The following is a 27,272-nucleotide window of genomic DNA, read 5'->3' as shown; positions in this document are numbered from 1 at the left end:
ATAATATGGCATACGGGAGCCTATACGTGGGAATACCTTTACGGCAATTTAAGCTTAGCTAACTCTTTCATCGATAATCGTGTTTTCTATTTTTTTTTCAACGAGATTAGTATGAACTGTTTTTGTCGACTAACCAACAGGTCCGATGGCATATAGATAGCTATAGCAAGTATTGGCAGCTACATCCAATTCCACCGCCAAAGGGTATCAAATAGTCCATTGTGGACGGAAACCAAGTAGAGTATATCAAAAAAATACTCTATGTATATATATCACCTTTCTACTAGACACCAACAACATCAATATTTTGAGTCCACGAATGTTTTTTTTTTTTAAAAAAAAAGTCTTCCCCTTTCCATTGAGGACTTTTCAGAAAAAACACAAAAAAAGGAGAAAATCTCGTAGGGAAAAAACAAAGAGCAAAAGATATTAGGCGCCCTAGGAGAGAAGACGAGAAAAGGAGTTTAGGGAAGAAAGTAAAGGTATTATAGTGAGTATTGTTAGAATCTATTAATTGATTGATTGTGCCAAACTTAGTCGGCCTTATTAAACTTCATCTTGATTGATTTGTGATTGATTGTGCCTAACTTAGTCAACCTTACTAAACTTTGTCAGCTTCATAATCTATATAAAGGCTAATCAATAGATTCGATTGCATATAAAAAGCTATGGCAAGTATTGGCAGCTACGTCCAATTCCATTACCAAAGGGTATCAAACAGTCAATTGTGGACGAAAACCAAGTAGAGTATACCAAAAAAATACTCTATATACATATATCACCTTTCTACTAGACACCAAAAGCATCAATATTTTGAGTCCAGAGACGTTTTTTTTTAAAAAAAATCTTTCTCTTTCCATGGAGGACTTTTCAGAAAAAACACAAAAAAAAATCTCGCAGAGAAAAAATAGCGAGCAAATGTTATTAGGCGCCCTGGGAGAGAAGATACAAAAAGGGAGTTTGAGGGAAGAAAGCGGAGGTATCATAGTGAGTTTACTAAACTAACTACAAGTTCCTATTTGAACAATAAATTACTTACAAGTTGCTGAATTCCAAACTTTCTATCGAGTTTATTTATTACTAGATGTGGAACATATTGAGCAAATTATGCATAAATCCCTGATTGATAATTAAATTACTTACGAGCCTCCATGACATATAAAGCTAGTGACTTCATCCTAGCCATGTCTACCACAAAAATTTGAGAAAAAGCTTACTAAGGTCCCTAGATTGATCTTAAATTACTACACGTTTAAAGGCAAACTCTTTAGATATGAAACACCCGGAGGATTTAAAACTCTCGCCTCTTCCAAATAGGGGAGGATACAATCACCGGCCTACGATCTACGGGATGAGTTCCACAATGTTAAAGGTTTGATGAGTTCCAAATTTTAGGGAATGAGTTCTACAAGTTTCAAAGGGGAGCCAAATGCACCATGGCATAGAAGGTCTTAAATAGTTCAACACCACCACGATCTAATAATTAATAAATCATGTGGAGATTTCGTACTACAATGAACACGCATACTGAATCGTTACAGCTCATCTCTCTGCAAATGGTGATAAAATAATCACAATAGCCATCATGACAAACCCGAAATTGTGGTCATTATATTTGTTCTTTTATAGAGTGTCCTAAATAAATGTAAAATAATGGTGGCAATATAAGAAATTGTCTATTTTGACTTGTATAAGCACCTAAGATCTATCCAATGAATAGCTAATATAATACTAAACACATATCCGTATGGATTTATAGCCGATGTAGAACTAAACACATGCTCATATGGGTCCTTATATATTTTTTTCTTAAAGCTCCGGTGTCCTTTTTCGAGTTAATAGTTTAAATCGATTTAAATCTAATCATAAGCACCATGATCGGTCTATAGTCGACCCCTATAAACCTATGTTGTGGTGTCCCCTGCTCCATATAGGCCCCGTAAACCCAAACCTCCTGATTACATGGGATATGATCCGACCATATCAGTCGATAGGTCTCTTTGCCTGCTAATAAACAAGCTTCCTTCCGGACTTGCACCAACTTGCACCAACTCAGCTTCTCTCCCATATTCAACATATGAAACGCCAGCACCTTGCCCCAAATTCATTACTGGAAGACCCAAGTGGGTAATTGTAAATTGATCCACTTGGCAGCAAAGAGCAAAACTACTGCCCTGCCAAAGAAAAAGAGACAGCATGTTCTGTCGTCGAAGTTACGTAATTTTTCCTTCCCCAAGATTGACGAAAACCGCATCAACAAGTAGTCTAGAAAAGAGAAGACAAGGTGCAATACTGCTTGAACAAGTCTATGCAATAGCGGTGGCAGGAACAAGAGAGATAGGGTCCGATCTGGCATGGGATAAGTTTCAAGGCAACGAGCCGCGTAGTCTCATTTCGGCCGACTTAAGACTTGCAAGGAATTCCTATATATATTTATCCTTCAGCCGGCTTTGCTTAATTTGAGACACATCTAAAGCTAAAAAAGTTGGGTTCAATGAAACATGAGCACTCGTGGGCAAAAGGCTTCCAAGCTCCCTCCTCTCTCTCTGGGATCTCTCAACCATGTCTCATTCTTGTGTGCATCCATCAAAAACTCGGTCAAGTTCTACCAGGAAGTGCTTGGGTTCGATCTCGTGCAACGACCGTCATCCTTGGACTTCGAAGGAGCATGGTGAGAAATACTTCATGAACTTGCTTTCATCCGGCTAAAAGTTTTATAAAGTTCGTCAGTCTTCCCCTGAGATGACTGGCAAATGAGCGACTGAAAAACTAGCAAATAAACTGGTCGCTCATCGCCATCCCTCTCTCTTCTTTGTTTTCACCGTGGAGTAAATATTATTGTTCGTTTCAGGCTCTCTAAGTATGGGATTGGCATACATTTACTGCAACGAGGTCCAAATTCTGACGCCCCAGCAAAGCCATCTGCAATCAATCCAAAAGATAACCACATCTCCTTCCAGGTGAGCTGCTGCTATAATCGTCATACCATGATTGAATTGGATATGATTTATAGGATTGATCCAGCAAAAGACTGAATTTGTGAAATGGCAGTACCAAGACATGGGAACGATAAGGAAGAAGCTTGAAGACATGGGAATAGAGTTCGTGAATGGAGTGGTTAAGGATGGAAATATCGAGGTCCATCAAGTCTTTTTCCATGATCCAGATGGCAATATGATTGAGATTTGTGATTGCCAGAAGCTCCCTGTTCTGCCTCTATCTTCTTCTTGTCTCTCCAAGCAATGGCATAGCTCCTTTGAAGGTAAGTAAAATCTTCAAAGTTGACGTACGTTTGAAGACTTCAGCTTCAGCTAGATGGTGGTCACATACGTACGTGTTAAATCTCAGCAGGGAAGTGATAATGAATGTTGAAGACATTTGGAAGACAGAATTGTTTGCTGCACAAATTGTTTGCAAGAACATGTATTTGTTTTAGGACTGTTGGATTGGTTCATAAGGAAAAATATGCAAAAAAAAGATCAATATCATGAACTGTAAGTTAATAAGAATGGTACACAATTGAATATTTGTTCTCGTTGATCGCATTCTTCCGATTAGACTTCGTCTTCTCTATCCTTGTGGCATCTACACAAGCAACAGACACAGGATTGTTGTGGTTTTCCCAAAATGAGCCCAAGTTTGCGGGATTTAATGCTGAAACTGGAGACGTCATCCTCACTTCATCATGACGCTAATGTAGATGAAGCGTGTCCATCTTTTATCTCAAGAAAATTTACTTGTGTGTGTCACAAGCCACTTGGCTCAAGCAAGAAAGGAGTTGTCAGTCGGTCAACGGCTGGAAGGAGATTGGATGAAGAAAGCTTATAAAGAAAAATCTACGTGCACACAAGATTTCAAGCATAGTTTTATTCATTCTTTTATGTATAGTGAGGGAAAACAGAAACGGAACAAACGGCACCATTTATAACTATCTACGTATATAACCCTTTTTGCTAGGTTGCCTAAACCAGTCAAATCTTTTGACATATGAACGCTAACTTACATGTGAATTTGCATTTTATTAAAGTAAAAATGATTGGATGAGGTCATAAACTGACCTAGAGGAGATAGAGAGAAAGAGAACTAGATTTAGCTACACTTGAGTGGATCTTTGATCCGAGCATTGGATATAATCTACTATTTCTAAACAGTTTACATATAAAAAATTATTTAAAAAATTCTAGTCATGCATCAATGATCAAAAAAATATACATAATTTGACGTTATTTAGACTATTTAATTTAGACCATTTAATCCATAAGCTAAAAAACTCTAAATCATATATTTTTGATGTATACCCAAAGACTCGAATCATCAATATGGGATCTCTATCATCTAATATAGATCTGATCGGATCTAAGTAAAAATCTATCCATGTGTGACCAAATGTAGCTTATGTATATATATAGAGAGAGATTTTGATGACCTAAATTTCTTTTTTTCTTGCAACAATTGTCGAGCGAGGAAAGAAAAATGCTTACCAATCCTAGAAGACAAGGGGGATTTGTGCTGTGAGCGGGGAATGAAGTGGTGCTGGGAAGCTGCAACCATGAGGAAAACATTTATGATACGAGGGATTTAGATGGTAGCATATGAAAATTAACACTTTTTATAGTATATTGCTTTTCGCCCCTCCGTCTTCCTCTAGTATGCATATCTATCAATAAAATGTAATGTAGCTTGAACCAATTGATGATCAAGGCCAAACTTTAGAATAAGATATTTGACTGAAAGCTTTTTTTTGTCAAAAAAAAAAAAACGACTATGTAGAAATTGTATAGTATAATATGCACTGAAATATCCTTAATTAAAGGAGCCAATGAGAGCATGTAAGCACATGGTATATTTTGAAACTTCTTGGCAGCAGCAGCTAGCCTATCATAACACTAGCAATCCGCCATGGTGCCTGGATTGGCTTTTGGTTCTGACAACATGGAAATCAAAGGAACAAACAAAGATGGAGCATTGCTGGAGATCCATGTTATTTGCAATCAACCCTCAGCCTTGGTCCCATGGAAGGCCAAGATATCATTAAATACGATATCTCTTCTTGTGAGCTAGACATGGAATTCCTGGTAGCTGTCCCCTCTAAGCCTGAAGCATAGGGCACATCCGTGGTTAAGCCTTCGCTATCACCTGCGGCCCGCAAATATAACAAAACTAAAGTGGGGACAGCTTCACAGGCTAAAGAATAGCCCATTAGGTTCAAAGTTCTGGAATGAAAGTTCAAAGAATAGCCCCACTTCATTCTGTTTTAATCTTGGGTAAATAAAAATGTCACATGGCCACAAAAATAACGGGCAAAAGTCTTTTCAGGCACCTGATAGAAAACCTCGTCCACACATAATAGAATAGGATATGTGTGGTGGTATGGAGCTTGCATCGTTTATAAACACCAGAAATGAATAGAGGGAGAGGAGATAAAACCAGCTATGGCTACCACTGCCTCTTTATTTGCTCCAACTGGGTTGTCCCTCAGAGGCAGGGTTATTGACAGGAGGATCGGAAAGGGGAGGAGACCTCATTCAATCATGGCCCAACAGGAACAGCAGCAGCTAGAACAAGAAGAAGAAAAGCAGCAGCAAGAACAGCAAGGGACGCTGCCAGAACAGCAGAGGCAGCAGCAGCAACAGCCGAAAGGGCAACCACAGATGCAGTCGCTGCCACGACAGCCGATGGCGAAGAGCAAGAACATGAGCAGAGAATATGGAGGGCAATGGCTGAGCAGCGTCACCCGCCATGTGAGGATCTACGCGGCCTACATCGACCCCATAACCCATGTCTTCGACCAGACTCAGATGGACAAGCTGACCCTCATCCTCGACCCGAGCAACGAGTTTGTTTGGACCAATGAGACCTGCCAGAAGGTGTATGCATACTTCCAAGAGCTCGTTGATCATTATGAGGTAATAAAGATCTTACATACTCCTTAGATCACATAAGAAATTAATCTAGAAATCATCCATTGATGAATGTGACGAGGCATGCATGAGTACTCATTTGTAGCAGAAACTTCAGGCTGATGATAGCTTCATGAACATTTTGATGACTTGATTTTCTTTAAGAATAACTGCATGGGAAGTGTGAAAATCTTGGGCCGTCTTGTATGATGAGGAAGCACGTAAGAAGAGATGATAGATAAAATTAGTACAGGACTAGCAACAAGTAGTCTTTAATGGGAAAATGACTGAACTGAACAAATAACCACTCTCAAAGACTAAAACACCAAAGCTTTTGGCATGCTCTCCGTCCCTTATATGCAGATCATGTACCACTTTTTTCATTCACTGATGCAAAATTTTCATTTGAATTTGTCCAGAGTCTTTGTCCTAATAGATCTCACTGACCTCATGATTTCAGCATATAAATTCAAAAACGACATCTTTGCAGGAGAGAAAAATCATGTTATAAATGAAAATAGCAATTTCGCAACATTGTTTTATTATCTAATTTATATGTCAATCCATCAGAAGAATGCATGAATGAAAGGTGATGGAAACAATGAGATTGTTAGATAAAGATTGTGGCGAAAATGGGAACAATAATTGGAAATTAGCACGTATGTGGAAGTCACTGTTTCATCATCATTAAGGTATGAAGAACATCCACAGATACATTAATGAAGTTTGAAAACGAATTTGTCAAGAATTGGAGCTTGGATTTTAAACAAGAAGAGCTCAACATACCTGGATGGCACCACCTCAAAAAACATAAAGAATAGCAATGAAGAACCGAAATTTTCTGTAGGATATGTTTGACACCTTGTCACCAACATATAGTTTTAATACGGCTGCCTAGTTCTGCACATCAAAAAAATAACTGAATCATGCATAAATTTTGTCAGAGTTCCAGATTCAAATCCTATAATGAACAAATGGAGAAAAAAAGGGATCTTCTCATAATAGTTCGCAAATGTTAGTCTCATTAGTATGTTCGTTTTGCATCTGTTCTGAACTTGGGAGCCTCGCCCTATGATCTTATTGCTTCCAATTCTTTCAACTAGCTCTCTTCTTCCAAGTCTTATATGACAGGCGTTCCTCTCTAATTTGTTTCATCAAAGTTTGAGTTCACCATGTGTTACACTGTGCTTGTCCTAGGATTTTCCACGGTATAGCTGTTTCATCAGTCATATTTTTTTGGATTCAGGATATCAATTAAAAGTTCCGCTCATTTCTGACTCGACTTCAGGGCTTGATTCCAGTACATCATGCCTTTCTTCACAATATGATTTATGTTACTACAAAGTTGGCATACTGCAATTGCCGCCACTACATACGTTGACCCAAGCCAAACCTCCAATTAACCAATATCCTTCAACACTCAAATCTGATCGGCTCAGAGGCTAAGATAGTTGCACAATCTGGACAACCTGGGAAAAAGACAAACATGACCATGCCTTTGGAAACCCAATCTGTCACCATGGCTAGTTTTTCTAGAAGAAATATAACCTGTATCTCCCTGCTGCGGGGCTGGCCTTCTCATTTCAAATGGGCTCCCCAAGCAACTAAAACAGCCCATAAATGTGAGTCATGTCCATCTATCTTCTTTTGGGGCATCATCATACAGCAAGAAGGAAGAGCAGCAAGCAGTCAATTACCATATCTTCTTACATCCAATATTCTCATCTTTTTCTGTGCTGTTTTTTTTAGAACATTGTAATGATATAAATGATCTCAAAGTGTACACCCAACAGTCAATACAAAGCAACACATATTGTGTCAAAGCAACACATTATACAATCAGAATTCCCAAAGAACCAATGGCTCCAACCAGAAAAGATGTAACACATACATGGGTTCACCTAATAAGGACCAAACCATTATTATCAATGAAATGATTTCAAAGCATACATCCAACAGTCAAAACAAAGTTAAACATAGAGCGTCAAAGTACAATCAGAATTTCCAAAGATCCAGTGATTCCAGTCAAGCTAGAACTCCAAGGAGGATCGTCAAATAACATGTGCTGAACCATTATCATCAGTGAAAGTATAAATTCCACACTGGACATCATACGTACAAATGATCCAAAAGCACAAGAGAAAAAGAAAAGAAGATCACGAACAAACCCATTCAAACTGACTGGAAACAGAAATAGGCTGATTAAAGGCTGCAGTCATGCTGTGATCATGCTTTGCAGTGTATAGAGTCTTGCTGCTACCTTAACCACTCTGAAGAAATGTAAAAGGAAAAGAAAAAGGAAAAAAGGGAAAATGCAAGAACTTTTATCACATTCTTACAACCTAGCATGTGTTGCTCGGCCATAATAATTGTTTCCTGTAATGCTTTGTTAATTTTGGTGTTTTGCTATGGTGAAATTAATGAAATGATTTTTGTGCATAATAGGGTGCTCCACTTTCAGAGTACACACTTCGCTTAATTGGTTCAGATATTGAGCACTACATCCGCAAATTGCTTTATGATGGGGAGATCAAGTACAACATGAACGCCAGGGTCCTGAACTTCAGCATGGGAAAGCCCCGGATGAAATTCAACAGCAGCCAGATTCAAAATGTAAAGTAACAGGCAAACAACTAAATAGTTTAGGTTGGTTCTGATATAATCTAAGTGTGTACCATGCAGTTATGAACTTTAGCAACCATGATGTGCCACAAGATTGCAGATTGAGCATTACATTCATGAATCAAAGACTCATGTGTACAGTAGATGCTTTACTATGCACCTCAAATATTTACAGAGCAAGATAATGAAGAGGATTTCCAAATCATTTTTCAGACATTTCAATTTGCAGTGGGGGCATTTTCTCCTTGACTTTCAACCATGGCATGTATGCTCCATCATGTCCAACATTCTGCAAAAGAGAAATAATATCACAAATTATAGCAGCTAAAGCACCTCCTAAACTTTCGGGAATAAATTAATTCCAAAAACAGCAGAAGCACACACTAACATTACCTAGACTCAATCGAATAATTCTAAAGCCCAATTATAACCATATGTTGATGACACGATGATGTAATACTATACCTTGTTACAAACAAGATATCTTACCAGCAATTGTTGCAGAGCCAACAATTTTCTAGCTGAACTATCCTTCTTCAATTTTTAGTATCAAAAAAGAAAAATGGTACAGAACACATAGGAACTTCCAAAAATGCATGACCCATGATTAATTTAAACCTGAGACCTAATTTAAAAAATGCATGGTAGCCTTGACTTTCTGAAATTTAGCCTTTTTTACGGCAATTATATCTGAGACTCCTTGAGCCATTCTAGTATTCTACAGAGTTCAGTTATGAGTCGTAGAATTAAACCAATTTCAGCTTACAACAGACATGGTGAGACATCTTTCTGTGGAAATATAAGGCAAGAAAGATACAATGACGTCAAATCAAGATTACAGGATTGAAGCAACTTTTAGTAAAAACAGCTATCCAAATCCGAACATTTATTACACATAGCTGAGATGGACCAAAATTACTGTATAGAAGGACATATAGGTGCCTGTATTGTTTTAGATTTCTAGGACATGGATGCGATACCAGATCATTGACACACATAGCCTCTCTCTCACTTCATCATGGGGAGCATTTTGGTGAATATGCCATAGTGTTTCAATTTCATGTTATATTTCTTTTAAATACTCATAACCAGTAAGTGGAGGATCTAAAAAGGCAGTAAGGCAATATTGGATATGTTAAATATCTAAATATGAAAAGAAAGAGCATACTTTCTATGAAAAGATAGTATGGAAAACCAAAGAATTCAAGGAAATAAATAGGGCGAAACCAACAGTACAACCATAAAGTAAGTGCAAAATTTATATATTTGTCACCTCCCAATTCAAGCACATAATTGCTTCCCCTGTAGGTGGATCGATTAACCTACAATCAGGAGCAATGTGAAACAAGAAAATTAAGTGGCAATCTTAAGTTTCACCTAGGCCTCCCAACACGCTGCATATAAAAATATTGGCCAGACCTATGACCTTGATCTTTCCAACAGTGTCCTTTGCTGTGCTAGATTATGCCATTTTAAAGGGGAAAAGGGCCCTTGACAACAGAAGTTACAATGAAGTGAGTTCATTATACCCTTTATAACCATGTTTCCCTTCTTGCTGATCTTTTTCTCATGAAAAAGAATATGACTTCAAACTCATTTGATTTTATTGATTAAAGGGTTCATACCTGTAGATAATTTCATATATAACTTCAACAAACAGGGTCCACAATTATATTGTTAAAAGCCTAGAATAGTCTTAATTTTTGTTTATATCATTCTTTTTAATGTGCATCATTCTTTTTAACTAAATATGGAAGTAATGATATCAGATCTTTATACAGTTTCTTCTTTAACCACTAGTTCCACTATATGTTAGTTTGGCTATAACATAATTTCAAAGTAATTGGGAACTAGACTGCAATTTACTGCCAGCTTCAGACATCTAGTTAAGAAGCCAGTGGGATAGCCATGCAGTTGCCACATCATGTGTAAAGTATTTAATTTTCAAGAAAACATTCGGCAGTGCTGCCCAGATTCTTCTGGGCCAGGGGAAGGGGAAAATGCATCATATAAACCTAAGTCCAGAAACAAATATTCAATTATGACAATAAGAGACGAAATCCAATATTTGTTCAACAAGACAGCATTAAAAGATAGCTCTCATAACATTAAAAAAAAAACTATCATTTATGCTCATGAATGACTCAGCCTGAGGTATTCTAGTACATTTTGAAATTTCTAAGTTGAATTTAAATTCATTTTCTTAATAACTTTTTTCTTCATTTTCATATCATATGCTGACTTGCTCTAGTTTTCCCTTTCATTTATCAAAGCTTTGCAATTATTATATTACCCACTATTTTGAAAAAATTCTAGAATCTTTATGAAGCCAAGTTCCCAGTAAAAATGATCTAACTGAGATGAAGATCATCATATTCTTGAGACAGTGGTCTCTACTCATTCTAGCGTTCGTATTTTTACACTTTTTGGTGAGCTTTGGAGCTGTTTCCCTTTCATGATAGATGCACCTTTCCTACTGTATCCCTTAAAGAATTCTTCCTACTCCGATGTCTAATTCTACTTTATTCCCATATTTCAGAACCATGCTCCTTTGGGCATAAATACGGGCATAAAACCTCACCTATCCTCCTCTCAAACACATAAGCCATCACCTAGCACTACCAATGTGCTCTTTTTTGTTTATACTGATGATTATACTACCACCGCCAAGAATTCTAGTATTATCTGTACCAGCGATAATGAATTGGACTGGTGAACGACCGACAACCACAATGCTGATTGATACTTGGATCTGGGAGAACTGGACTGAACTGGGGGATAGTGCTTGGCACTTACTAGTACTGAACAGTACTGATCAGCACATGTCAATACCATTCCAGTGCAGTACTCATGCTGAGTCAAAAGATAAGATCCTTTCCTTTGTTTTCTTTTGATACTGATCTGTACCAGTCCATACTGGCACTAGCCGGACTAGCACCCAACTAATATGGGTTCCAATACTGAGATTTAAAACCTTGACCACCGCAGCTCCATAATTAATTACCATATATGTAGTGATAGGAACGCTAAAGTTACCACTTCGCTTATCTGCCCAAATATATAATGGATATGGATCGATGTCTTCTCCAAGTGAGTCTTGGTTCAGAATAAAACCAAGAAGACAAGTATTTTCATGGAACTTTGCAGCTGGAAATAATTTTAGGCAGTTACAAGAAGGATAAGATTAAATTTTCTTTGCATGAGTTCTAACAGAAAATGCATTGGATACAATTTCTATCTTCTGCTATCCTTGCCAATGGTTACCTAGACTGCATTTTGATACTTAGGCGTCCACTTTATAAGTCTTGGCTAAAAAAAGGAAATAAGATTGAGTGGGCTCCAAGGTAGTTGCCAAGAACTTTCTGATAACCAGAAATCTTGAATAGAATGCAAGTAACTTTTTGATAAAATGATTTTAATAGTGGACAAAAGTACATCAAATAACGTGAATAGCATTGCGACCATTGATGGATATATATGTAAAATCAAAAGTTAATTTGAATTCAATTACAGGAAGACAAGGAATGCAACAAGAAGTGAAAAGTTTACCTGTAACCAGAAGAAGAACCCACGCAAGAGATCCAACCGCTCATGACAATCTTTGTTTTCCATCCGCCTCGCAAGCTCTGGATTGGAGATACAGCAATTTTTATATTCATCATCCATGTAAGAGTTGATAAGACAAGCATGCCATGTAAGTAACAATTAAAGAAAAAAGGCAGCACAATTCCTTTCACGACTATAAGAGACCAAATGATAACTTGTTCGCATGCACAAAAATTTAGTTTTGAAATGTAATTAAAGAAATGACTAAATGCATGGCCAGTTTTGATAAGTGAATATGAAAAGAATAGGTATACGTAATGTACAACTGAAATCAAGTGGCATGGTAATGTGCATGTGGATAACACTGGAGATGTGGCCTAAATCGCTTAGGCACTAATGCAATCGTTGGAATAAGCACGGGTACATATGCTGCACATGCAACTTAAAGTTTGATCAAGGTTTCTAAAAGATTGAGATATCGGTCATCTGGGTGAGCAATATCTCAGCTAAGATAGAAGGTGGGAAAAAATTGAAAGCAACTGAGATATTGCAAGATTTTGGCTGATATAACAAAACAGAGACATCGAAATATCAACAAGTATGGTAAAATTAAGCTTACCTACTCCACTAGGCATTAGTTTTAATATTATTAACTAAAAATCATATAAAATAGTTTTCTGAAAAATTAGAAAATCTCGGCTGAGATATTAATATGATATCACCCAATACCTCAGGATATGCATTAATATCAGCTAGGATAACAAGGATCTAATCCCATATATATCGTCTGGGTGGTGCCTAATACCAATGGAAACATGTGTTTTAACTGAGATATCGACCGAGATGAAAATCTTGAATCTTAGTTACATAGAGCTAAGATCGAGGGAAAAAGTAAATAGTTAAACCGAGCATTTTCCATACCGGCATTTATTACATTTATAATATAGGTAATTTATCGCTCAAGAATCAAGACTGTATGGCCCATCAGGAAGTTCTATGCTAAAAAAGTATAAAGAAAAAGCCTACAACCATGTTGAGCACAGCAAACGACAACTTTTTGAGGGGGGAAGCAAACCTGCTAGAGAGATGCATTTTTCTCCACTTACCAGGGAAATACTCAAGATATGACAAGCCTAGTTCCTTTGTAGGATAAATTTTGGTCTCGTTACGCAATTCCTTCGATCTCATCTTTGGCGTACGCACAGTTGCCATCTCCATCAGCTTATCATATTCTTTCTGATCGAAAGGCTGCTGGAGAATACTCATAAGCCTGATTTCAAACGAAGCTGGTATTCCACAACTGACAGTCTCCACAGAACAGCAACCTTCTTCAGTTGCCTGCACCTCCATAAGAAAAACCAACGGGAACCAGCTTACAAGAATTGCAAATGGTTAAAGTTCTTTAACTTAGACTAAAAGAATGAAAATACTGACACAAGTATCAGAAAGCTGGAGAGAAGCATCATATGGCTGCAACTCCATTGAAACGGAAACCACGTTGCTCTTTCCCAAATCTTCGGTTGCAGGCAGCAATTGTTCTACTCGTTCTTCCCCAGCTTCTTCTTCGTCTACTTCTTCTTCATACCTCACAACCACATTGTTGTCCAATTCAAGAATCATCGAGCCATTGTACACCCTGACGTGGCTCAGGAATTTCTGGTAATTCTCATCAACCATCGACCCATCTTCCCATTCGGCGGCAACGAGAGAACAAGGGGCGAAGACTTCGCTCAACTTCAGCTTCGAATTCTGTCCCTTGAGCCTCTTCCTGCCAGCAAAGGATCTCGCGGCGCTGGAGACGCTGCCTCGGCTGCCCGGGGAGCGGGACTGGATGACCTCGCTGTCATCGTCGTCCTCTTCGTATTTCAGACGCAATGGCGGCCCGGAGCCGCCGCCGATCACCATCTCGAAGACGTACGATTTGCCGTCGACTCTGAGGTGCTCCAAGAAGAGCTTGTACTCGGCGTCGACGTCGGCCTCTGCGACATCGAAGACCTCTGGATTGAGGGTTTGGGAGGAATTATTTGCGGCAATGGCTGGGGTTTTCGCGGAGGGAGGACTGGGGGAAGAAAGGAGGAGAGTCGCCGATCGGAGGCGCTTCTTTCTACTGCTCGCCTCCAACCAGCGATTATTCTTCGCCGATGTAGGTCCCATCGAGGATTCTTTCTTTTGCTGGTGGTGGGAGAATTGGTGATTAGGGTTTAGGGTTTTTATTCTTGGAACGATAGGCGAATAGCTCGGCAAGGCGAGGGGAGAACAGGTTCAAGGGTGAAAGGAGAGAGCTGCAATAGGCACGGTTTTCGGTTTCCCTTGAAGAGTAGGTTTGGGAAACTTTGGAGCCGGCATCGCTTGCTGGCAGCTTGGTAGAACCGTAAAAGCCGTCGTTTCTTTTCTTTTCCTTTTTATTTTTTTATTATCTCTCTCTCTCTCGTCGTTTCTTTTCTTTTCCTTTTTATTTTTTTTATTAACTCTCTCTCTCTCTCTCTTTTATTTTTTTTGGTACACCAGCAGCTTATACTAGTCTCGCGTGTGCATTACCATCAAACTTAAATGACAAAATACTCCATAAAAATGGAGGAACAGATACAAAGCAGGTCCAGAAAATCTTTGCAGAATGGTAAGCAGCAAAGGAGACAACCCAAGCAGCAGCTCGATTCACTTTCTAGAACACATGCATGGTAGGCATCACACTCTTTCAGCAGCCTTTGGATGTCATCTAGAAGCGGATGATCAAACACCCTCAACTATAAAATTCGCTCAATCACCTCTACTGAGTCACCCTCCAGGATGATGCGTCCTGTCTCTAGAACTCGTTTTACGTAGGAGACTCCCTCCCATGCAGCTTTGAGTTCCACTCCAAGAACTGAAGTCTCGAAGGTGCGCTGCCCTCCTGCTGCTACCGGTCTGGACTCCTTCAAATGTAGGGGCAGCCAATCTTTCTCTTCCCAACACTTTTTTTATTTTTTTGGGTAAATTGATAAAATAATAATATTAATTTTTATTTTTAACATATCATGTCCTATATTTTTTCCACTGTACATATTAAATCTTTTCTTATATCTACTGTAAATCGGTCCATATAATTTTATCTATTTTTTTTTTTGCAATTCTAAACCTTCTCTTCTCTGTGAACCAAGGATCCTTGGGTCCTAATTAAGTTAACCGTATATATTAAAATAACAATAATACCCCTTTAAGGATCCATCACCAACAGAAACAAAAAGAGATTCTCGGTATTGGGCTCCTACTAAGATATTCAAGATTCTTCAAATTTCTTCCTCGGTAAAGGGATTCTCGACTTTGAAAACCCTAATTAACTCTAAATTTGTGTACAGATATATTGCGCCTATCCCCATCTTATAGCTACATAGCACCCTGCTTCATTTGGCACCATGATGGCCACTTTGTTAGAAGACTTTTATATCTTTCTCTTTTTAGAATAATTTTGCTCAATCAAGATATTTTTGGACACCTTTTAATCAAATGAGATGAGATAAAGTAGTTAGCATCCTATGTTCGTGGGTAACTAAAGGATTACACTGCTAACTGTTATCCAGGGCTAGATTGAATTGTTGCCGGTCAATGGTTTGACTTTCTAAATTAGACTTGTTTGGCAGGTATTGGTATGATAGACCGAGGTAAATGACATACACCGAAATATATTGCAATAATTCCAACTAAGTTTAGGGAGCAGGTTATGTTAGAAAATTGTATGACATACTAACATAGTCCTAGTTATCGGAAATTCGCATGCCATGCCTCGTTCATAGCTGATAGGGGTTTGAGAAACATTTCTGGATGACTTAGTAATGTGGGTATCTTAACCTCATGCCCATCCATCCAACTTCATTGCTTTTCATATTTGTTTCATTTTTTTTCAGAGAGAGAGTAAAGAAGTTGAGTTCATATCAGAGTTTGTCTTTGCCGGAGCATCGCTTTGGAACATGTTTAAGGATCAAAATAAGACAACAAGACCTTACTGGATTTTCATATAAAGTTAAAGAAATGATGTCTCTATCCTGTAGATGTTCTTTAAGTATGCAATCATCTTCACACCAATTTTCATACAGGTTTGTGAATAAATCATTGTCGATGCTACTCGCTGAGAATAGCTGGGTTATTCCCATCCCATTCTTCCTATGAAAAATTGCTCACCATGAAGAACCAATTATCTCTCAATATACCAATGGTAAAAGATGCCTCCGTCAAAACTTACACATGGAATTCTAAGGTCATGACAAAAGGATTCAAGAACCTACTGCACTCCAAGGGGTCAGCAAAGAACTCTAGCAAGGAGATGAAAGCCTTAGAGATGCTGGAGTAAAGATAAAACTCCGACAAAATTTGGAAAATGAGATGAAGAGAGATAGCACATGAACAGATTAAACACTAATATTTATTCCATTTCTTTCTAGAATAATATAAATAAAATAAAAGTTTTTTCTAAAAAAATAAGCTTCAAATGAACAAAGGTGAGAAGGTGAGATGCCCACGTCACTGGGTCGCTTGGAAACCTTAGACCTCTTGTGTGTTTAGATGAGGTTTGTCATGTGTGTGGCTTTTAAAATATCTATACTTATCCCTCTGAAGTTTATTTTTATCCAACACTTTCATCTATAACAGAATGCTAGCCAACTCGTTAACTTAAATAGGACTTAAATGTTACATCAAAAAAAAAATTTAGAAAATGATAAATTAGCCTTAAGTGATGTAACATCTACAGCCAAGAGGTGCCATGAGTTTAGAGTTTGATGAATTGCTAGAAACGAGCTATGTGCCAAAAAAAAAAGCAATCTAGATTTTTTAAGCAAATGGATGCTTCTAAAATTTTCTGTTGTATGAAACTAGTGTCAAGAGTTTTGTCGTTTAAGCCAGACTATTCATAGTCCAAGCTAAGCTATGGAAATACAACTGATGTACTCTCCAAAAAAAGAGTTTTTATGCACATACTGATTTGGATTCTTTTGACAAGTAAAACTCAGAATTAACAAATGATACTCGACATCTATGATCTGTATGACTTGTTGGGCGGAAAAGCGAAAACAAAATCTGATCCAAAAGGATACTCGTCGCCGGATGCCGGTTGGGAAGAAAACTTATTGTAGGTCGCTTGTTGGGAAGGGATACTCATGGTGGGGTGGCGAAGCAAGAGAGAAATCTTAGTCACTTAATCTTGAAGAGAAAAAAACTCTTAAAGATGGAAAACTTCGAATAGATCGGAGAATCAGAACAGTGAAAGAGGAGCCTTATTTTCTTATTGGGATAATTTTGACTTTTTACAATAGATAAATAGTTTCACTAACGCTGTAAATTTAACTGGGTGTAGCGGGAGGTTTTATAAAATAATGGGTATAAGTATAATAAACGTAAACCTTAGAAAGATTTTTGTAAGATTATTTTGGTCATTTTAAAATTTTTTCTGACATAGCACTTGGGTCCTATTACAAGATAATGGTCTAACTAATATTCTGTTAAGTTATGATTTAAAAAATTGGATAAAAATAAACCTCAAAGGGATAAGCATAGATTTTTAATGTTATTAGGTGTAAATATAATTTATTCCTAATCTCAATTTTTTTTATATAATTTGCTCTAAAAATTAATATAAAAATTAAACCTTAGTAGGCCACGTAACGTTAAACAAAATAAAAATCCAATACAAAAAAAAATAAAACAAAGCAAATTTTGAACAATGATATGAACATAACAAAATAAAAATATTATTTGTTAGAAAGTCAAGTATTTTTAAATTAAGAAAAGTAATTAATAAATAAATAAATAACTAAACATCATGAAATGTAATATTTCATATGTTCAATTTTTCTGATGAGTAAGGCGATTAGGGCAAAGTATAGGAAGAAGATCTATAAAGAGACATACATTTAGGTTGAATTCAGAGTGGGTTTTACTATTATAGGCACCTGCTTCAAATATACTACGGATCGGGTAAAATTCGTCTAACTAACGCTGGGAATTTGGGACAGAGCTGACAGCAAATAGGGTATTTTCCGCGTCTCGAAAGCTGTCCACGCGCGGCGGCAGATTTTTGATACTTCAGTTCCAGGGGCAGAGCTGTGCGCGGCCTGGATGGGTCTGTCCTACGCGCGGCGGGTGCTCCACGCGAGCTCGATCCTGCTCGAGGGTGACTCTGCTACAGTGGTCAGCTGGATCCGTAGGGGCCCGAGTAGTCTTGGTGGGGACCATCCCTTACTTCGTGACATCTGGATGTTGGCGAGGGAGGGAGTGATATTACAGGCTAGGCATGTGTATCGGGAGGCTAATGGGGCGGCCGACTGGGTCGCATCGTATGTAGCATGCCACTCGGGTGGTACCCTTTGGGTTGGGGAGAGAGATATGCCCAGCGCTTTTCGGGCCATTTTGTATTCTGACTCTATAGGGTGTATTCGTACCCGCCATGTATGAATCTCCCGCTTTAGCAAAAAAAAAAAAAAAAAAAAAAAAAAAAAAAAAAAAAAAAAAAAAAAAAAAAAAAAAAAAAAAAAAAAAAAAAAAAAAAAGAAGAAGAAGAAGAAGAAGAAGAAGAAGAAGAAGAAGCTGTCCACGCGCGAAAAACCCCAACTCAGAACCAAGTCCTCGCCGGGCGGGACCCACGTTTCCTGACCACATCCCCGCTATAGAACGACATCTGGGCCACTCGTTAGCGCACGCCGAAGGTGGACCCCGCCATTAAGGGTCCTGTCCGAGTCCCGATCGCCGTAGTGTCCGGTGGCGCATGAAACCGGGAGAGGATCGTGTCTCGGCGACCAAACGAGAACCGTCATCCGCGAACCCGCTGATCCATATCTCTTCCCGGAACCCGAGGAGAGGAGATGAAGGCCCTCGCCGGATTCCTCTCCCTCCTCCTCCACCTCCTTCTCCTCTCGGCCGCGGAGTCTCGGCGTCTCCACCTGCACCTGGGCAGCAGCGCCTACCTCACCACAGAAGAGCACTGGTTCAATCAGACCCTCGATCACTTCTCCCCAATTGTTAAGTTTCTCTTTCCCTTCTCTCTTCTCCATCTTTAATTTCTTAATTTGGTTTGCTCTGCTTACCGATCGTTAGGGCATGATTCTTGATTGGTTTCTTGTTTCTCTTGTGAGAGATTTCAAGGTTCACAATCTTGGTACCGGATATTATACCGGTCTGGTACCTGGTCTGTCTGTATTATTTTCTTTCCTTTTTTCCCATTGGGTCCATTAATTCAAAGCTGAAATGATCAACGATGAACCTATGTTGGATCTGACATGTAAGATGGGAAACCATGATTTCTGCGTGCTGTCAATTGACAACTTATATGTACTTTATTAAATATCTTTCTTATATTCTTTTTCATCAAGGCTTAACGGATAGAATGTTTTATTATTGGACTATGCAGGACCATCGTCAATTCAAGCAGCGGTTTTATGAATTTCTTGATTACTATCAGGATGGTGGACCCATATTCCTTAAAATATGTGGCGAATCTGCCTGCAATGGGATTGTTGATGATTATATATCTGTAAGTATTGTGTGTTTGATCATTTCCTTGCTCTCTTTGACGCTAGACTTCTCTTAGTTCTGATAAATATGCGTAAATCTCTTACGTGTTATAGCATCGTGAACTGCTATCTGTGCTACTTTGGTCTGTGGCTGGCACGTTAGTGTAAAGTGATGAAACATGGAGATCGAAAGCAAGGTGTCCGGAACTGATCAAAGGCATTGACAATGGCTTGACATGATTCTAATTCTTTAACTGTTTTTATTTAATTCAGATGACTCATCTACGCCCTTCTAGAATATGTGATTTTGTCATTTGTCTTTTACCATCTTATTAATGGTAAAAATCCTCGACTTCACATGTTTCTTGCTTCTAATTCCTGCGAAAGGGTAAATACAAGTATCCTGCATTTGGTGCTGCTATAAACTGCTAGATAAGTGTACAGATGAAGTGATTTTCAGTCTAGATCTAGGTTTGCAGATGTCTGGGTTAGAATCAGATGCAATAGCACGTCCTTTATAAATTGTGATAGACTACACCCCACTGGATGGACTTACCGCAGAGAAAGGCAGATGGAGTCCTTAACTATGGTTGACCTACAATTAATTTTGTGAATGGAAAGAGGGAAGAGAGAGAGAGAGACTCAATCTTTCTTGAAAAGGGTAAAGGAGAAAGCGTGTTGAAAGAAAATTTATAAGTTTATCTGTAGTTTTGTCCTATGGAATATAGAGGGGATAATTTTTAAGTTTATCCATTGTTTTGGCCTATTGCGTAAAGAGGAGACAATGCATTGGCCATGATTCTATCTGATGTTAGCCTAGTAAATAGATAATGGTGCAAATTATGTAGATTGATGGGTCCAGTTTCCTCAAGGCATTCAGGTTTTGAGTCAAGCTGGCCTTAGCTGATATGATATGACATGTTTGATGAATAAAACAATTCTTTGGGTTGATGATCGATACCTCTTTGTCAATTCAAACCATTTGTGTTAACCGAAGCCTAAGTGTTTAGATGTCTCCATTTTGCCTCATGCCATGAATGCCCCAAGTTCAAACCATTTTGTGTTAACCGAAGCCTAAGTGCTTAGTACTGTTAGCACGAATATTGCCATCATAACCTTCTGTCATGCCCCAAGTTTGAGACATAACAGGGCCATGCTATCGAGGGTATCGCCCATGGTAATACGAAGCCAACAATTATAATCTGTATACAAATCCATGTCAAATAAAAATAACAAAAGGATCAAAATTCTTCATCCATTAAATAAATAAATAAGTGCTTGATCAAAGAGTCTAAATCCAAATTTAAATACCAAAATCCATAATCTTAAAATTCAGAAAGTCACCAACTACAAATTTCTAATCTATTAGAGAACTAAAATTCTACTAGAAAATCATAAAGTTTGCTAATGCGAATTTTAAGACTAGACTATTCTTCATTCCTAGTGATCCTATTCATCTGGAAGAAGAAAATAAAAAGAGATATGAGCTGCACAACTCAGTAAGTAAACCATACACTACTTTACTGGATCAAGCATGAGTTTTTCTATGACAATGCACATTTAAGAAAAATAATAGATATTACAAAAATAAAGCATTTCATAGTACAATATAATAAAACAAATCATAAAGCCAATCATGTTTGCATAAATCATCAATATTTCATAAACATAGTTTTAGGCGTATAGCATAAATAAAATCATAAATCATCTACCATTTAACCATGCCATAGGTCAAATTACTTCTCTTAGACTAAATGCTAAGATCATTATTATACTCATGATAGGCTGTAATCGATGCAATACTATTATTAGCTGCTGGCAGGGTCGTACGCCAACTACTATTACCTACCGGTACAGTGCTTTATTCCAGTTTATGTCAGTATGGGTTACGTACCTTACTCTACCATATTGTACCGAACTAGTAAGGTATTGATACGGTGCTTTGTTCCGGTTTTGTGGATCTTCAGTGAACTATCAATTGCAATAAAGTATTGTTAGAAATCTATAAAAAAGGTTAAACTTTGAAGTGCATACTTTATAAACAAAATGGACAAAACATAAAGCACTTAAGGTATGCAGGAGCATATGCAATATGCAGGTCCATATACAGTATGCTGGCGCATATGGGGCTGCCCGGGTGGCCTGCTTATATGGCCCAGTACATAAAGGGACTGCATATAGCTTGTGTGGTGCAGTCTAGGGGCCGCCTTGGTATATGCGGCCACATAAAGTGCTTTTTTAAAACAGTGAACACTATGATCAGAAAGTTAACAATGGGAGGCAAGTGAGATGGGCTGGACAAGAAAAAAAGGGAATTATTAAGCTTGCATGGGTGAAAATTGTGAGAAGGATTTGAAAAACCTTCCTCGTACACTAGTGTGGTCCTTTATAGAAATGATTATGCTAACAACACATGATATTACCTAATATTCATTGTTCATTTCACATAGCTTTGCATGTTTGCAAAGTCACTTTCTATGTTTCATTTCATGATGCAGGTATTGGCAAACAAGTTTGGTGCTGCTTTGGTTTCTCTTGAGCATCGCTACTATGGGAAGAGTTCCCCTTTCAAGTATTTAACAACAGAAAACCTAAGATTTCTGTCTTCAAAGCAGGCTTTATTTGACTTGGCAGTTTTCCGCCAGTATTATCAGGTGACTGCCATATTTACTTAAACTGCCGCAACAAGCCAATAGTTGCTAGCCTTTCCTCTAAGCTAAAATTTTTGTGTCTCCCTTTCTCATTTGTTTTTCAATCAGCTTTCATTTTTTTGCCTTCATACGATGACATCGTTGGGAGTTCTCTATTTACCTTTTTGTTTGGCCTAGAAGTTTGATGGTCTATAAATTTCTATACTTCATGACCTTGATCTGTACTAAGTATTTCATTCATATATGCTACACTGCACCAGACAAACATCCATATCCCATGTTTGCCTTAATATTCTTTCATTAGCTCTTTGACTGGTTTTGGTGTTGGACATAATTGGAAGCATTGGCATGAAGACTGCTCTGTTTTGTCTTGTATATATTCAAATAAATTGCTGCAGAATCCAGGAGTTTAAGAATGCAGCAATATAGGAAGTCTAATTGCAATCAAATACATAGACCGTAACTTTTATTTCAGCCACAGTTTTCCATATTTTCTTCTTCTTTTAAAAAAGAGAATTCCCTATAGAATGAACATGTTCCAAATTTTAAACTTACCCACTTTCCTTTGAACTCCCCTTCTCTCTATTCTTAATTTGTTTCTAATCTTTTTAGCTTTCTACTATTTTGTTTGTTCTGCAGGAATACTTGAATGCAAAATACAATCTCTCAAAAGTTGAAAATTCCTGGTTTGTTTTTGGTGTTTCATATTCTGGAGCACTCAGTGCCTGGTTCCGTTTGAAGTTCCCTCATTTAACATGTGGAAGTCTTGCAAGTTCTGCAGTTGTTCGTGCTATCTACAACTTCACAGAATTTGACAAGCAGGTTCATAAGCATATGCTTGCTTTACATATGTATCAATGTAGAGTCATATTATGTACTTCTATTTTTTCTCAATTTTTTTATCATTTAGCTGTCCATCTTCAGTTAATATCATTTTGTAATTTCCAACATGAATATGATGCAACCCTTTTTTTTTTGTGTTACTGCCTTCCTGTGGCTCTATAGTTCAACTCCTTGCCTATATTTTGTGCCTTAAAGATGAACTAAGATCATACCTTGTCGTCTTTTTTCTTTATTTTCATATTGCTTCAGATTGGAGAGTCGGCTGGTGCTGAATGTAAAGCTGCCCTTCAAGAAGTAACCAAACTAGTTGATGAACAACTTCAGTCCAATGGAAGTTCAGTGAAGAAGCTGTTTGGTGCAGTCTTGGTATTTTCTGAAATCAAGTCTTGATTTTATTTTTCTTATAACTTGTCTTGAGGCCAATTTAGTCTTATTAAACTCCATTCAAGATTTTTTTATTCATTTACTACATGGATAAATAGGACACATACACAAAATGATAGAAGCATTGTCTGCCGGTGTGTGTCGGCCTGGCACTGTCACGGTAGTACCATGCCTGTGCTTGGTATGCACCGGCATGGCAGCATGCCAAGTATTGGCATGTTGTCAGTATATTGCTAGTGTTACATGCAAGTGTGGCATTGGCATGATGTTTATCATGCCATGGACTGCCATGCCAATCAGCCTTAGATCTATGATTATATCTAGAGAGGGAGAGAGACCGTCAATATTATTATTCCTTGTCCTTTACTATGGTTTACAACACACAAAGGAAGGGGGAACAAGCATTGTTGCTTCCACAACAATAAATTGTAGATTACTATTATTCCCTCCACTCTTTTGAATAACCTGTTGTTCTAAAGGGGCATAATAGTCAGTCTGCAATACATTGCTCTCGGACAACAAAACTAGCTCTGGAATATCATCAGCCTATTTAAAAGCATATAAAATTATAAATCTGCGTGATAGTGGTCTTATTTTTGGATGTTGATGTGTTGGATTTGAGATACCTGAATACCAGGTATGCAAGAAATAGTGCATAAAAGGTAACATATAAAACAGGTGGATATAACGAACCAAAATCTGTATTTAGTTAAAGCCCTTGAGGTAGATTTTCAATATTGCAGTTTTAGGTGATTAGTTATGCATGTGGCATTCAGAGCTTTTATATTATCTTCATCTTAATTTATTGTCACTATGCCTTGTTATATGGTTACCTAAAGTCCTCCTTGAAAGTTAAGTGGCATCAACTTGTCACCCTTTTCCTGTATTATAACATGACTTTTTGTTATTGTCAACTCAACCCTCATTTTGAACGGCAAAAGGAGAATGTAAAATAGATACTTGTTCTCACTGTCATTGCTTGATCCAATAGTTTAATATTGGATGTGTAGTTTCAGTTGCTATACAATTGTCCTTTATTATGTTGAGCTGTCAGGATTTTTTAGAGATATTATAAGGAGAATCATAGTGACTGCTGCTATGATGAATGACTTGCTGTTGCACTGAAGGAGATTTTAGAAGTTTATAATATGGATTGATCTTACTAAGTGGAAAAGAAAATAAAATGTTTGTTCTTTACTTTTACTAACAGAGTGATGCAAGGAGATAAACAACATGACATGCCATCTCTCCCAAATTTGCCACCTGGAAGAAGCTGTGTACAGCAGTGCGAAATGTCTTGGTCTTTCTAAGGCCTGAGAGGCTGAGACTTCCTCATTCTCAGCTTTTCTAATACCCATTTTACATTCACCTACATTGACAAACTTATTGTATTTATGTTTTCCTTGAGGAGATTGATGCTTCAGTTGAAACACAATTCTTATTAAATTATAGTGATGCTAAATGGTAACCCATTACTACAATTCTTGATCTAAGAAAGAAATATTTGCAAGTTCATTTTCATCTACATAAGCTTGATTTTTAGTTGGTATATATACTGTTCCCACCTAGATCTAAATGGCATGTACTTTAAGTTGTATTCAACCCTTTAGTTTGCACTCTATTGTGGTGATGAGTTTTCCCCCTTGTAATTCCAGCTAAAAGATGATGGTGACTTTTTGTACTTATTGGCCGATGCTGCAGTCATCGCGGTAAGCATAATTTTTATGGTTGCAATGGAATATAAGCTCTAAAAGTATTTTAGTACTTCAACAAAGCGCTTTCAAAGTTTTCAGTTTCAGTATGGCAATCCAGATGTTCTATGTTCCCCACTTGTTGATGCCAAGAAAAATGGGAAAGACTTGGTGGTATGCTCCTTCTCCTTTCCATTGCCTAGTTGTGCATGTCCTAAGTTGATTTTAGTTCAGTAATATTTGGATCTATTACTTAGTTCTTTAAAAGTTGTTTGGTGTTCACCTTGTATGATAATTCATTTTATGAACTTTCCTCGCCATATTGAACATTTTTCAAAAATTGGACATAGTATTAAGTAGATTTTATATTGGATATTACACTAAACTGTACTCCCAAATAATTAGTTCATAGTTTGATGGTTATGCTTATCCCCATCATTTCCAAGAGACATTATTGTTGTCTTGATGGAAGTAACGAATTCTTGTGTGCGTAATCTTTAGTTTCATGATGATTTTATTTCTTAGAATAGGTGATTGTTTTATTCTTGTTATATTGTAGAAATATTAAATTTTTTGTTTGCGTTGTCACCCACTTTGCCACAATTAGTATTAAGTAGATTTTATATTGAATATTACACTAAACTGTACTCCCAAATAATTAGGTCATAGTTTGATGGTTATGCTTATCCCCATCATTTCCAAGAGACATTATTGTTGTCTTGATGGAAGTAACGAATTCTTGTGTGCTTAATCTTTAGTTTCATGATGATTTTATTTCTTAGGATAGGTGATTGTATTATTCTTGTTATATTGTAGAAATATTAAATTTTTTGTTTGCGTTGTCACCCACTTTGCCACAATTGCGCTTTGCACATATGCCAAGTCCAAATTTACCCAGTCCAATAATGCCTTGAGCTTGACCTTATTAAATCCTTTCTCAAACCTCAAACTTGCCTAGATGAAAAGGGGGAAGAGAAATGTGGGTGTGGGTGTGATAATGATGACCTCAAACCTACCTAGCAATAAAGGGGTGATGATGACGATATTCTTCATCAATTGGGTTGGATTGAAGTATAGGATCAGCACAATCTCAATTTGATAGAAATTTTAGGCCTAAGAAACTTGATTAGATGCAACTTAAATGATGGGGGGCAAAATGGATCGTCCTGCTCACAACAATAGGACCATCCAATTTCAACCAAATAGACCCCAGCAACGGTTGAGCCGGACCTCGGTCCCACTAAAGACCAGTCCGACCTCGGACTCCGCCGAAGCCTTAGCGGACCTCGGTCGGATCTTTCCGCTACTATGGCCTGCGTCAACCTCTTCTGATGACCATAGCAATGATCCGAGCCCGAGCTTAGGGCGCCCAACTGTTCGGGTTACAAGCCCAAGAGCTCCTTCGACCATTGGTCTACTTGCCGACGCGCCCTGGCCGAGCCTAGGTAGCCTCTTATATTCGTCGACACGTCCCGACCGAGCTTAGGGCGCCTTTTATACTCGCCGACACGTCTTGACCCTTGAGCTCGGGGCGCCCTACCGAGCAAACCTTAGGGTCGAGGAAGCTAGGCCGACCTCAGCACCCGCCAAGCCGACCTCGCCGAATCCATGATGCGACCCTTCATCGAGCTTGGCTTCGCCCACGACCACATCCACGTGCGTGCCCGCATCCGTCTACGTGGACGTACGTTACGACGTCACCGCGCCATGTTTCGCTTGCTGGCCAACAACAGTCAAGGACAACGCCATGTTGCTTCAGCTATATCCCGTCACACCTATCGACGCCTTACCGTTCACAGGAACGGCCTACGTCGTGCGCTTCAAGTAAGTTATAGCTGCGCGCCATCTAGCTAAAAGCCATCTTCTCCCATAATGAGGACAAGCCATACCTCCGCCACCTGGGCACCTCTACGGGGACTATAAATAGCTCCAACAGGTAACATCTCAGGAAACTTTTTGGCTAACTAAGCTCCACTCTAACTTGAGCGTCGGAGGGCCCTCACCAGAACCACTTGGTAAGGCTTTGTGCAGGTACACCGTCGCACGGAAGGTGGCTCACCTTCTTTCTCAACATTCCGACAGCTTCCTCGACTCCTCCGGCATGGTCACCCTCGGGCCAAATTTGAACCACAACATTTGGCGCTAGAGGAAGGGTCT

The 27,272-nt window shown here is 38.3% G+C and overlaps 4 protein-coding genes across 26 annotated transcripts in view; 3 read left to right on the top strand and 1 right to left on the bottom strand.

The window, feature by feature from the left end:
* The first annotated feature begins 2,368 nt into the window (after positions 1–2,368).
* On the top strand, positions 2,369–3,540 carry LOC103708522 (glyoxylase I 4-like). Its single transcript, XM_089929707.1, has 4 exons — positions 2,369–2,671; positions 2,852–2,960; positions 3,052–3,262; positions 3,349–3,540. Exons 1-4 carry the CDS (start codon positions 2,502–2,504, stop codon positions 3,357–3,359), a joined length of 501 nt encoding a protein of 166 aa, XP_089785833.1. The 5' UTR covers positions 2,369–2,501; the 3' UTR covers positions 3,360–3,540.
* A 1,855-nt stretch (positions 3,541–5,395) lies between these two features.
* On the top strand, positions 5,396–8,738 carry NDHM (subunit NDH-M of NAD(P)H:plastoquinone dehydrogenase complex). The gene is made up of 2 exons (XM_008793446.5): positions 5,396–5,906; positions 8,346–8,738. The coding sequence occupies exons 1-2, from the start codon at positions 5,433–5,435 to the stop codon at positions 8,520–8,522; spliced, it is 651 nt and encodes a 216-aa protein (XP_008791668.3). The 5' UTR covers positions 5,396–5,432; the 3' UTR covers positions 8,523–8,738.
* On the bottom strand, positions 8,515–14,441 carry LOC103708496 (uncharacterized). The gene is made up of 4 exons (XM_008793447.6): positions 13,503–14,441; positions 13,175–13,406; positions 12,072–12,148; positions 8,515–8,811 (listed from the first exon to the last, which is right to left on the bottom strand). The coding sequence occupies exons 1-4, from the start codon at positions 14,220–14,222 to the stop codon at positions 8,725–8,727; spliced, it is 1,116 nt and encodes a 371-aa protein (XP_008791669.4). The 5' UTR covers positions 14,223–14,441; the 3' UTR covers positions 8,515–8,724.
* A 4,169-nt stretch (positions 14,442–18,610) lies between these two features.
* The window catches only part of LOC103708494 (putative serine protease EDA2), a 36,720-nt gene continuing 28,058 nt past the window's right edge, over positions 18,611–27,272 (top strand). For 10 of the 23 annotated variants that reach the window (XR_016399913.1, XR_015976464.2, XR_015976465.2 and 7 more), the window contains exons 1-7: positions 18,611–19,054; positions 19,444–19,566; positions 22,045–22,200; positions 22,837–23,019; positions 23,290–23,406; positions 25,080–25,133; positions 25,218–25,289. Coding sequence is in view for 17 of the 23 variants with exons in the window: in XM_088718612.2 (XP_088574738.2) it covers positions 18,899–19,054; positions 19,444–19,566; positions 22,045–22,200; positions 22,837–23,019; positions 23,290–23,406; positions 25,080–25,133; positions 25,218–25,289 (861 nt within the window). In the remaining 6 variants the exon portion in view is untranslated. Of the gene's footprint in view, positions 19,055–19,443; positions 19,567–22,044; positions 22,201–22,809; positions 23,020–23,289; positions 23,407–25,079; positions 25,134–25,217; positions 25,290–27,272 lie in introns of all 23 variants that reach the window. The other 13 variants (XM_088718613.2, XM_088718609.2, XM_088718607.2 and 10 more) reach the window with 8 other exon arrangements.

Source organism: Phoenix dactylifera, chromosome 3, assembly GCF_051530095.1.
Source record: "Phoenix dactylifera cultivar Ajwa chromosome 3, Ajwa_hap1_PhDact_Kaust_v1.1, whole genome shotgun sequence".
Classification (NCBI taxonomy): Eukaryota; Viridiplantae; Streptophyta; class Magnoliopsida; order Arecales; family Arecaceae; genus Phoenix; species Phoenix dactylifera.
Note: the sequence above shows the minus strand (reverse complement) of the source record. Positions and strands in the feature narration are given on the sequence as shown.

Coding starts and splice junctions, on each gene's coding strand:
- LOC103708496 (XM_008793447.6), bottom strand. CDS start 14,222: ATGGGACCTACATCGGCGAAGAATAATCGCTGGTTGGAGGCGAGCAGT. Junction 13,407..13,502: donor TCCAGCTTTCTGATACTTGT/GTCAGTATTTTC, acceptor ATGGAGGTGCAG/GCAACTGAAGAAGGTTGCTG. Junction 12,149..13,174: donor ATATCTTGAGTATTTCCCTG/GTAAGTGGAGAA, acceptor TCTCCAATCCAG/AGCTTGCGAGGCGGATGGAA.
- NDHM (XM_008793446.5), top strand. CDS start 5,433: ATGGCTACCACTGCCTCTTTATTTGCTCCAACTGGGTTGTCCCTCAGA. Junction 5,907..8,345: donor AGCTCGTTGATCATTATGAG/GTAATAAAGATC, acceptor TGTGCATAATAG/GGTGCTCCACTTTCAGAGTA.
- LOC103708522 (XM_089929707.1), top strand. CDS start 2,502: ATGAGCACTCGTGGGCAAAAGGCTTCCAAGCTCCCTCCTCTCTCTCTG. Junction 2,672..2,851: donor TTGGACTTCGAAGGAGCATG/GTGAGAAATACT, acceptor TGTTCGTTTCAG/GCTCTCTAAGTATGGGATTG. Junction 2,961..3,051: donor ATAACCACATCTCCTTCCAG/GTGAGCTGCTGC, acceptor GTGAAATGGCAG/TACCAAGACATGGGAACGAT.